This window comes from Silene latifolia, chromosome 10, assembly GCF_048544455.1.
Source record: "Silene latifolia isolate original U9 population chromosome 10, ASM4854445v1, whole genome shotgun sequence".
Taxonomy (NCBI): Eukaryota; Viridiplantae; Streptophyta; class Magnoliopsida; order Caryophyllales; family Caryophyllaceae; genus Silene; species Silene latifolia.
In genome coordinates, this window is record NC_133535.1 from 115,062,057 (window position 1) to 115,074,163 (window position 12,107).

The window sequence follows — 12,107 nt, forward strand, 5'->3', positions numbered from 1 at the left end:
ACTTCAAAATAGGTATTTTGAAAGGATATGATGGGAACATATATGGTTTTGTCTTAATAACTTGGCAATTCAATTTATATTCTTGAAATGTTTCGATTAAGGAGTAAATTTTGAAACATGTGGAATTGAGTGGGAGTTTGGAAATTATCATGTGAAGACATGGAATTTAGTTGGAGCAATCATCTTGTAAGAATTTATAACTCATCACTCATTAAAGAATGACGAGCTAATACCTTCCTTCATAGAGGAAGATTTAAGTTTTCAATTCTGGATGAAAATGGACTATGATGAATCCAACTACATCATGAGATGTTGGATAAGTATTAAGAGATACACATCGAATCAACGAGAAACATAGGTTATTCATCTAAATGAAATGGAATTGCCATTAGCAGTCATGGTCGTTCCTTGAACCTAAATATAGTTGATGACATGATTAATAGTAACTAATGTTTACGCCATTAGAATAATCATGCACATGTCCAATTATGAATCATATGCATAAGAGCATGATGAATCATTGGTAAGCCATAGTAGAAACGTCATGAATTCTCGAGAAGAATTCGATGAGCGATTTCGGTGTTTGACAGAATACTCTATTATGTGTCAAGAGGTTGCACATATTAAAGAAATCCGAACACAAGTAAAGATTTATGAAAATCCTAAACTTTACAAGCTAAAGAGAGAAATAGGAAGTTTGGAAAGATACTTAGTTGAATAAGAAGTTGCTCAAAACTAATCTTTCCTTATATGCTAGGACTTGTGAGAAGTGCTAGGCTAATCGTCTTGACAAATTGTTGCAAGACTCTACAAAACATATACCTAGTGCAATATGTGTGGATGGAGTACTTGATCAGTACAAGTTATATCATTCACCACAAATTCGTTCGTTATGTGATAATCGATAAGGAAGTCCTTTCAAGATAAAGAACAGAAACCAAGGTTGGGAACCTTGATGTGTACTTGGTAAGATTCATGCTATGAGTGATAACATGAATGTAAAGGATAATACGATTAAGAAGTTTGAACACATGGACACGTAACATGTTAAACTTCTATTGCAATCAACAAGTGTTTACACACTTACGATATGCATCACAAGGTTGTAATATTGTATTGACTACCCGAGTGTGATGTCGACATTTGTCGTTTGAGTTATTATTAACTCACCTTATACTTTGTTACATCCAATGGGTTGTAGAGACAATTGAACCCCGTTTAAGTGAACACGGATTAGCATTGTATTTGCCCATAGTTACTTAGATGAGGTGACGTCTCGAAGTGACTAGAGTGTGATGCGATTGATGGCAAGTTCAAGTGCCATAAAGTCATATGAGAATGACTAGTCGATCACATAGGCGGACTGTTAGGAACATTTTGTCGGGCCTTATGACCGCTTATAGAGTTCTGGCAAATTTATATAGCCTGGTCGTGGCGAGAGCTGCTATAGTATTCAAATGAGTCGATTCTTTTGACTAAAGACTATTCGCCTAAGATGGCACAGTTTCAGATTAACTTTGATTTGTGTTACTACGACCTTCGTAAATGGGGTCAAATGGGCATATTTTGGGTTATGATGGCTGTGGCTAGTTGAAGGGAATGAGTGCGATAGGAGTTGTCCACCCCTAGTCAGGGTTATAACAATATCTCAGGGCCACTCGAGGAGTAATGAACTGGAAATGCGTGGCCACGCTCGGAATGTATCCATGGTGGATAAATCCGGTCAATCAGTTATTCTCCAGATCGAGGAAACCACTCAAGATATGATCACTTGCAAGTACGACCTGAAAGACACCTTGCATTGAGTGGGAGATAGTAATAGGACAAGAGAATTGGTGACGCACACTTGTCGAGGACAAGTGGGAGATTGTTGGAATATGTGTCTTCCGACAATAATGCGATCACAACTGTTGATCATGATGATCACATGTTTAAGTCTCATTATAAAGAATACAACTGGGAAGTAATATTTTACTATCAACTGGTCCACACATATCGGTAATGATTGGTGACTAGAGTTTGACATTACTGTCGTGCGACGGTGGTGATCAGTTGATCCCCTAGGTCATACCTAAAGGGCAACACTCTTAATTGATCATTTAATTGATCGTATGAAGATACGGGTCAATTAAAATATTTAAAATTGACGGACGATTTTGGAAGTAATATTTACGTGTCTCATTGAAATTTGATTAAATGAGGTACGGTCTAAGTAATCGAATTGTTTCGTTACTCAGATGAAATTATTGTTTAAGGAAACAATTGAAATTGAATGAATTATAATAAATGCGAATTATTGTGATTTATAATTGGTAAAATATTTTGGTACAAGTAATTGCGAATTACTAAGTCGATTTTTGTATATGACGTATTTTTATTAATACGTTGATTTTTAATATGTTAAAAATACATAACAAATTTATGTAACATATGACATGTGACATGAGACAAATTGACATTTTGACAAAGATAATATGGAGTCCATATTATCTATGTATACCGAAATTAAGGGAGTATTAGGCTATATATTGTGTTGATTATCTTAGTGGTGAACACAATCATTTCTACCTAAGCCTAGCCATGCAACCCTAGTGCCTCTTGTGAAGAGCACCTTGCTCATGCATTGGCCCTAATTACCTCCCCCCTTACCCGGTTTTGGCTATAGAAAAGACCAAGGGTTTTCTCTATAATTTGCCTTATACACTACATGAAAGTTTAGTGCATTCTTTAATTCATTCATCATCTAAAATAAGAACTTTTAGAAAGAGCAAAAAAACTTCCTCTTCTTCCTCTCTTAAACCGGTTTTTAGGAGACCAAAAACCAATTTATTTTGGGTCATTTTATGCTAAATTAATATTATTCCAGTATACATAATATTAATTTTATTAAGAAGTTTACCTTGGGTATTATACTTTGGGAGGGATCCTATACTTGGATCCTTGTTCATCCATTGAGGAAAGCACAAGAACAAGAGAGAAGGAGATCTCTCTTGTGCCCAAATAAACCGAAATTCCAATGTAAGATAAAGATTTCTTCTTTAGATTGTTTATAGTTTGCATGCATAAGATCACCAATTAATTTATGATTAAATTAACTTAAAACATATATGAATATGTTGAGTATATAGATCTACTTTTCCTTCAGAAATAACATGAATGGAAAGATGCAACAACTGTCTAACTCCTAGCAGCACATCAACACAAAATCAACAGTTCCTCAAGGGAACATCCTCAGCAGCAAAATCCCATCCTCCTCCATATATACAACGATAAAGGAAAAGAATAGTAAAGGAGAAAAAGATAGGAACAGTTATAACAAGCGGTCTTCTAGTCTCCTTTTGCTTCAAATATTCTGTATGTGCCTGCGCCACTTGTTCGACAAACATATATATACAATGCAATATTTTTTGATTTTTTAATGTTTTTCTATTTTTTTGGAATTTTTATCAAATTTACAAATTTATTTACAAATGTGCAATATATACAAATATATACGAAGTAGATATTTCCCTCCCCACACTTAAGATTTACATTGTCCTCAACGGAACAAAGTATAGGGAGAGAATCGAAAATGAGAAACATATTTTTGTATTTTTTGAAATTGTCAAAATGAAAACATATTTTTGGTACTTTTATGATATTTTTGAAATCAAATAACTTGTTTTGGTTTTTTTATGGGCCTCCTCCCCACACTTATTATATACAACATCTGATGACGGATGAAGTATTGATAGGAGGCGGTCTATTCTTTGTTGCAACCCAAGCCTCTCACTTGCGGCGGTTTGCATTCCCAAGTTCATATTCTCCATGAATTGTATAAGTTGAGGATGGAGAGGGAGTGGTTGGGGTGTTTGGCTTGACGATCCTTCCCCTGGTTAGAACGGTCTGGGGAAGAAGGGAGAGGTAGGCATGGTGTACCGTAAAGAGGGTTGGGCGGTGACCGGGAGCTCAAGCGCATAGAGGAGGTTGGGGTTTTGTGTTTGGGCGGTGGAAGTGTCTTCATCCGCCTCAATCTCAAGCAAGTAGTGCGGTGAATTCGGTACCACTTTCATTTTATCCGGATTGGGAAGTAAAATGGAATTCTTATCCACTCCGTTCACCCGGATTTGCCAATAATTTTGTTTGTCCCGGGGTTTCTTCTTTATCCAATTAAGGGTATATTGGATATAATCCTTGGTGAGCATAGTCTCCCAAGTGATGAAGTTCATGCCATTCAAATTCAACTTTCGGATAAGGCGTTTGGCAAGGTGGTTGATGAGGCCACCCACGACAATTGGGGTCGATTGCCCCGAAGAATTGGTTAATCGTGAAGGTGGAAGGCCATATGGTAAGCCACACAAATTTCGAAGGTTGAGGGCTTGGAGCAAAGGTAAGAGCCGAGAATTTCCAACTCCTCCGTTCGGAAGTTGTGATTTTCATCTCGCCCGAAAACAGTCCATCCCATGTATCTATGCCAAATTCGTATGGCGGCATTATAACAAGTGTCTGCCGCTCTCTTCACCCTCAAGTTGTCATCAAGGCCGGTTATAGCCTTCCAAAGTAGTCCGTGATCAAAATTTCCAGGCGCTTTGTGAGGTGGGCTCGGGTCTAGCCCAAAATACGCGGCAAAGGTCGGTAAGGTCAATGAGAAGTCTTTGTTCATAAGACGGAAATGCAAGAACGCGACCTTTTGATTTTGACGGTGCTTATCTATCCTAAGGGAACTAAGGAATTCCCAAGTAAGTCTAGAGTAAGTCTTATAATGTAAATCATACATTAGTTTCATACCAACTCCATCAAATAAATCATGGGTGACACGATCTAACCCTAAGTCTCGCATCGATTGGCGATCAATAAATAGAGGCGGGTGAATGGGGCGTTGTTTGAAAAGCACAAACTTACCTTTCATGGTGACAGAACTGAATTGGAGTCCCGGAAAAACCGGATCGGGACTCATGTCACTAGCCGCGGCCGCCACTAGTTCGGCTTGTTGAAGCGCCAAATCACCCTTTTGGACTCTCTTCTTTGGTGTCATGGTTGATTGGATGAGAGGGTTAGGGAAAGGGAGGGAGTTGGTGGTAGATTGGTGGTGTTGGGTAGAGTTTTGAGGGAGAAAGTGGTGTTTTGAGAGAGGGAGTGTCGTGGTTTTGTGTTTTAAAACCCGTCAGAGTACTCCCAGCCGGTACAAGGACTGGCCGCCGGTGCCCCGACTGGGAGTACGGGTATTTTCAGAAAATTTTCAAAAATGGTCAGAAAACTCCCAGCCGGTCCAATGACCGACCGCCGGTGTCCCGGCTGGGAGTACACCTCAAACCCCTTTTCTTCTCAATTGCTCTCCTAGCCGGCGTGCTGGCTAGGAGCTACCCTTCCTCATTTTTCGACTTTTCTCCTCAAATGGGGTGTTCCCAGCCGGTGTACCGGCTGCCGGCCTACCAGCTCACACCCCATCCACGTCATTTTTTTGCCTTCTTTTCCATGTATGATTTCCCAGCCGGTGGACCGGCTGCCGTCTGACCGGCTGGGAGACCCTTCACAGCATTTCCTCAAAAAATTTCTTTGAATTGGGCAGAAACTTCTCAGCTGGTACATGCACCAGCGGCCGGTGGGCAGGCTGGGAGTACACTTGCTCTATATTCCCATCCATTTAATCAAAACAAGTCAGAAACTTCCCAGCCTGTGTAAGTGTAGGCCGCCTGCCCACAGGCTGGGAGTACATTACTTCGTGTTTTCTTCATTTATCTTCAATTTTTAAAAAAAACTCTTCTTCAATTAGCCTTGAATTGCATGTTTTCCTCTTTCTTAGCCGATTCATCAAGTCGGGATTCGGCCAATTGAAGGTTATACTATTGTTCTCCATTGAGCCCCTGTCTTCTTCATAATGACATCCTGTCATCAATCCAACTTGCCAAGTATAAATGTTCCAAAATGCCCATTACCTATCTAAATGCATGCTATGTACAAATGGTGGTTCTTGTGGAACTCCACCAAACCATTTCTTGTTCATGATTGAAATTACTCATCCCCCAAGGATGGGGGTTCTTCCAACTCTATTATACCTCGGGTCTTAATAGGTTGACTCTCATAGAAGAATTTCACTCATTGCCCGTTCACTTTGAAGCACTCACCCTTGTTGTTCTTCAATTCAAAGGAGCCATAGCGAAACATGGTCACTACATCAAAGGGTCCCGACCATCGGGATCTCAACTTCCCAGGGAGAAATTGAAATGGGGAGTTGAAGAGTAAGACCTTGTCTCCCACGCCTATTTCTTTTCTTGTGATTTTGGAATCATGCCATTGCTTAGTCCGCTCCTTGTAGAGTTTGGCATTCTCATAAGCATCCAACCTCAACTCATCTAGCTCATTGAGTTGGAGGAACCGCTTGTTTCCTGCAAAATCTAAGTTATAGTTGAGCTCCTTTAGAGCCCATCTTTCCCGGAGTTCCAACTCGAGAGGTAGATGACAAGACTTGCCAAAGACCAAACGATAGGGAGTAGTGTTTATCGGGGTCTTGTAGGCGGTCCTTAGGGCCCATAGCACATCATTGAATTTGATGCTCCAATCCTTCCTAGACCTATTCACCACGCGCTCTAAAATAGCCTTGTTTTGCCGATTTGATACCTCCACTTGACCATTGGTTTGGGGGTGGTAGGCAAGAGCTACTTTATGCCGGACGCCGTATTTCTTGAGTAAAGCATAAATGGTGCGGTTGATGAAGTGTGACCCACCATCGCTTATGACGGCCCGAGGTACTCCAAAGCGGGGGAATATTTACTCCTTGAAAAGTTTGGAAAGCACTCGTGAATCGTTAGTAGGGGCGGCGATTTCTTCTATCCACTTAGACACGTAGTCCACCGCAACCAAAATATATTGGTTGCCAAATGATGACGGAAACGGCCCCATAAAGTCCACACCCCATACGTCAAAGAGTTCAACTTCCAAGATATTGTTCAAAGGCATCTCATCTCGCCTCCCAATGTTACCTCTTCTTTGGCAAGAATCACATGAGTGGACCAAAGAACAAGCATCCTTAAATAGAGAGGGGCAATAAAATCCACAATGAAGGACCCGAGCTTGGGTCCTAGAGGTGGACAAATGGCCTCCATATGTCGTAGCATGGCAAGCTTGAAGGATTGCTTTCCCTTCCTCATGAGTGACACATCTTCTATAAATTCCATAATTGCATCTCCTATATAAGAAGGGATCTTCCCATACATACCTCCTCGACTCATATCTCAACTTCTTCCTAGCTTGGTTGTAAAGTTCTTTCAGAATAAAGCTAGAGCTCAAGTAGTTAACAATATCCGCATACCAAGGGTCGGAGTGCGTGATAGCTAAAATAGAGTCATCGGGTAGCCATTCATCAATGGGAATCCCGTCATCAATATCCCCTTTAGTCTTTTTCGTCAACCGTGACAAGTGATCCACAACAAGATTTTCGGATCCCACTTTATCCTTGATTGTGACATCAAAATCTTGTAACAACAATACCCAACGGATCAATCTCGGCTTAACATCCTTTTTGACCATAACTTGCTTGATAGCGGTGTGATCCGTGTAGACAATGACTTTGGAACATAGAAGGTAAGGCCGGAACTTCTCAAAAGCATACACCACCGCCAACATTTCTTTCTCCGTGGTGGTGTAATATAATTGCATTGAGCATTGTCCAAGGTTTTGCTTACATAGGCTATCACATGGAGTTTCTTGTCTTGTCTTTGACCCAAGACCGCCCCTAATGCAAAGTCACTTGCATCACACATCAACTCGAAGGGGAGGTCCTAATTGGGTGGTTGCACTATTGGAGCCGATATCAAGGCTTGCTTGAGCCTACAAAAGCTTTCAACACAAGATTCATCAAATATGAAGGGAGTGTCCTTAGCAAGAAGTGAGGTGAGGGGTTTAGTGATTTTTGCAAAATATTTGATAAACCTTCGGTAAAACCCCGCATGACCCAAGAAACTCCTCACACCCTTGACATTTGTGGGTGGGGGAAGTTTCTCAATCACTTCTACCTTTGCTTTGTCCACTTGGATCCCTTTCTTAGAAATGACATGACCAAGAACCACTCCCTCTTGCACCATGAAATGGCATTTTTCCCAATTCAAATTAAGGTTGTATTGGATGCAAGTTTGGAGCACTTGGGAGAGGTTATTCAAACAATCATCAAATGAGGTGCAATGGACACTAAAGTCGTCCATAAACACCTCCATAGACTTCAATATAGTTGGAAAAGATAGACATCATAGCCTGTTGAAAAGTCCCGGGAGCATTGCAAAGCCCAAATGGCATTCTCCGATATGCGAAGACACCATAAGGACAAGTAAAAGTGGTTTTTGCTTGATCATCCGAGAGTATGGGTATTTGGAAGAACCCGGTGTACCCATCAAGAAAGCAAAAATACTCGTCGTTTGCAAGTCTCTCGAGCATTTGATCTATGAATGGCAATGGAAAGTGATCTTTGATTGAGGCGGAATTGAGCTTTGTATAATCAATACACATTCTCCATCCCGTGACCGGTCGGGTGGAGATGAGTTCACCTTCCTCATTATTAACCACGGTCATACCGCCCTTTTTAGGGACAATTTGAACCGGGCTTACCCAATCGCTTCCCGAGATGGAGTATATAATTCCGGACTCAAGCAACTTATCAAATTCCTTCCTTACCACCTCCTCATAGGTTGAGCGGAAGGAGTGAATCCATCCTCAAGTGTGATACGGTGCATGCATATTCGAGGATCGATTCCCGTGAGATCAGCAAGGGTATACCCAATGGATTTCTTGTTTTCTTTAAGGATATTTAAAAGTTTTTCCTTCTGAAATGCCATTAGATTTGCATTGATGATAACGGGAAGGATTTTGCCTCATCAAGGAAGGCATACTCAAGAGAGAGAGAGAGAGAGAGGGGGGGGAGGGGGGTTTAAAGGTTTGAGATCTACCTTTGGAGGGTTCTTACCCTCATCTTCATCAAGAATTGGTGGTAAAGCTTCATAATCTTCTTCCAAATGCTCCCCCGAGCATTTATCCTTTGCATCTTCAATTGCTTCTTCTAACATGTCTATCGAATAGACACTCTCAAACATTGGTTGTGACATTGCCCCGGTCAAAGAAAATTCAACCATATTTCCTCATACTTTGAAAGTGAGCTTCCCTTCCTTAACACTTATGTTGACATCCCCAGTTGCCAAGAAAGGCCTCCCAAGGATAATAGGAGTTTGTTGGTCTTCCGGGATGTCTAACACTACAAAGTCCACCGGAATATAGAAATTGCCCACTTTAACCGGAACATCTTCAATGACACCCATTGGTCTTTGTACCGACATATCGGCGAGTTGCAAGATCATAGAAGTAGGTATCATATCATGCAAACCAACCTTCCTTGCAATAGGGAGCGGAAGTATGCTAACACTAGCACCAAGATCACAAAGTGCCTTCTTGATACTCATATTACCCACCATGCATGAAATAGAAAAACTACCCGGATCTTGTAGTTTTTCCGGCATGTGATTGAGTAAGACCGCACTACATTGCCCCCTAAGAGCCACTAGACCATCTCCTCCAATGCCCCTCTTCTTTGTCAACACATCCTTCAAGAATTTGGTGTAGAGTGGCATTTGTGTCACTACCTCGGTGAAAGGTAATGAAACTTCAAGTTTCCTCAACATGTACAAGAATTTAGAGAACTTCTTCTTCTCATTAATTACTCTACTTCTATTAGGAAATGGTATTGGAGGGTTGTTGGTCTTTTCGGAGGTTGAGGCTTGCTTGGTGTTAACCACTTCATTTGATTCCTTTCTTTTCCCTTGGTCTCTTTCAACCACTATTTCTTGGTCTCTTTCAACCACTATTTCCTCCAAAACAAAGTTTTCATCATCTTCAAGATAGTCACTCACCTTCCCCTTATTAGTGTTGTCAACTCTATTCGTGGGTGAGAGAGGTGGACTCTCCTCACCATCTCTCATCACATCTCTCTTTCTCTTTGGTTCATAATCCTTTTAAGGATCCTCTAAATCTTTCCCGTTCCTCAAGGTTACAACATGAGCTTGTTGGTGTGGTGGTGGTCCATCCCTAAGATGAGAACCTTGAGGAGGCAATGAATGTAGAGCTCTTTGTGAGGAAGAGGGGCTTTGGTTGGCCATATATGAGTCAAAATTCCTTTGATGTGCTTGGACATTTGAGAGCTCGCTCTTCAAGCTTTTGAATTATTAGTCCACTTGAGCCTCCCTTCTCTCGGCCTTTGCATCCATTTCTCTTAACAATTTCTCAAGAGAGGAGGTGGGGTTTGGTGGTTCAATGTATTGTTGTTGATTTTGTGGAGGTGAGTAAGAGTTTTGTTGTTGTTGATACCCTTGTTGTTGGTTGAAGGGTTGTTGAAATGGTGGATTTTGTTGTTGGTGGTACCCTTGTTGTTGGTATCCTTGTTGGTATGGAGGGTTTTTTTGTTGGTTGCGGTAATTGTCTCTTTGATGAGGTGGGATGTAATTGGTGTTGTCATGTTGTCTTTGACCCCGATAGGTGGAGCCTTGGCCTTGGTTTTGATTGTATTGTGTAGAATGATCGAGCTTTGGTGGAGGCATGTATTGTGGTTGTTGATACTTGGGGTCCAATGGTTGGCCCGCATAAGAAAGTTTGGGATCTTGGTTAGGGAAGGCATGGCAGAAGGTCTTATGGCGTTGGTAAGAGACCCGCAGTGCACCTTGTCCTTGAAGAGCAAAGCATTCTTGGTGGTCATCTTGTGGAATAGATGAGCAATATTCAATTATATGCCCCACACCGGCACAATAGTCACAATTCATTTGGGGTGGATAGTGTCTAGGGGGAGACCTAGGTTCTTGGACATAGTAGACCTTGGAATGACTAGGTCCGACCTCGTGGACATGCTTTAAGTCCTCTTGCTTCTTTTCCATTTTAAATTCTTCAAATTTCTTGGTCAAGTCATCCAACTTAGCCTTGTACTCCACCTTTATTTTAGAAGGCCCTTCACTCTTGTAGTCCACATCTCTTGCATAAATACTCTCCATCTCGGAAATTTTTTGGATCATTTCCGTGATTTGAGCGTTGTTCATGTTGTCAAAATTGCCACCGGATGCCGCCATGATCATGTCCTGGAACCTTTGTTCAAAATTTTGGAAAAAGGTTTGGGTGGTCATCCATTTTGGGATACCATGGTGTGGGCAAGATGTGAGGAGATCCCTAAAGCGTTCCCAAGTTTCACTTAGAGTTTCCATGAGTCTTTGTTTGAAGGTTTGAATCTTATGGCGAATTCTTGCGGTTTTAGATGGTGGGTAGAACTTGTTGATGAAAGCTTTGGATAAAGCCTCCCAAGTGGTAAATGTACCCGACTCATGAGAATTCAACCACTTCTTAGCATTGTCTTTCAAGGTGATAGGGAAAAGCACTAGGAGTATTTGTTCTTCGGTTACACCATTGTGCTTGATAGAACCTGCTTTCTCTTTGAATGTTTTGAGATTTTGATGGGCATCCTCACTTTTCATCCCATAGAACACATCTTAATGCATGTAATTTATCACATGTTGTTGAAGCTCAAAAGTGTTGGGAGCAAGGGCCCTATAGTCAATTGTCGAATAAGCCCGGTTGGGATCCGGCCTATTGTAATATCCCATAGGTTGATCCGCCATATCGTCGTTTACTAGGTTGTTTTGTGGAGATTCGGTATCGTTGGTATGGTTGGAGTGTTGTGAATGTGTTGGTGAATTTTGTGGTGAGTTGATTGGAGAGTTGTGTAGTAGAGCGTTGTGTGGAATGTGAAGAGGTGATAAGGTGGATGAAGAGGGTGGTGGATTTGGATGCTCAATTGTGGAATTTTGGGTGTTTAGTGGGTTAGCAAAATGTGGAGATCCCCGTATTGCCGATAGAGATAGTCTTCTTCTTGCCCGAAATGTTTTCTCGATCTCACGATCAAGTGGGAGAAGAGGTCCGATGTAGCACCTATTCATGCACTCAACAAAAGATAAAATAGTCCTAATGCAAAGATTGCACTAGGACAAAGGGAGAAAACAAACAACAAATAAAAGAACTAAGCCTAGATGAAAACAAATAATCCTATCCAATATTATCGTCCCCGGCAACGGCGCCAAAAACTTGTAATGCTTTTTATTTGTAAAAGCTTC

At 41.2% G+C, this 12,107-nt stretch overlaps 1 protein-coding gene across 1 annotated transcript; it reads right to left on the reverse strand.

The window, feature by feature from the left end:
• Window positions 1–9,104: 9,104 nt before the first annotated feature.
• On the reverse strand, window positions 9,105–11,471 carry LOC141608093 (uncharacterized). Its single transcript, XM_074427445.1, has 2 exons — window positions 10,662–11,471; window positions 9,105–9,953 (listed from the first exon to the last, which is right to left on the reverse strand). The coding sequence occupies exons 1-2, from the start codon at window positions 11,469–11,471 to the stop codon at window positions 9,105–9,107; spliced, it is 1,659 nt and encodes a 552-aa protein (XP_074283546.1).
• Between the last annotated feature and the right edge of the window lie 636 nt (window positions 11,472–12,107).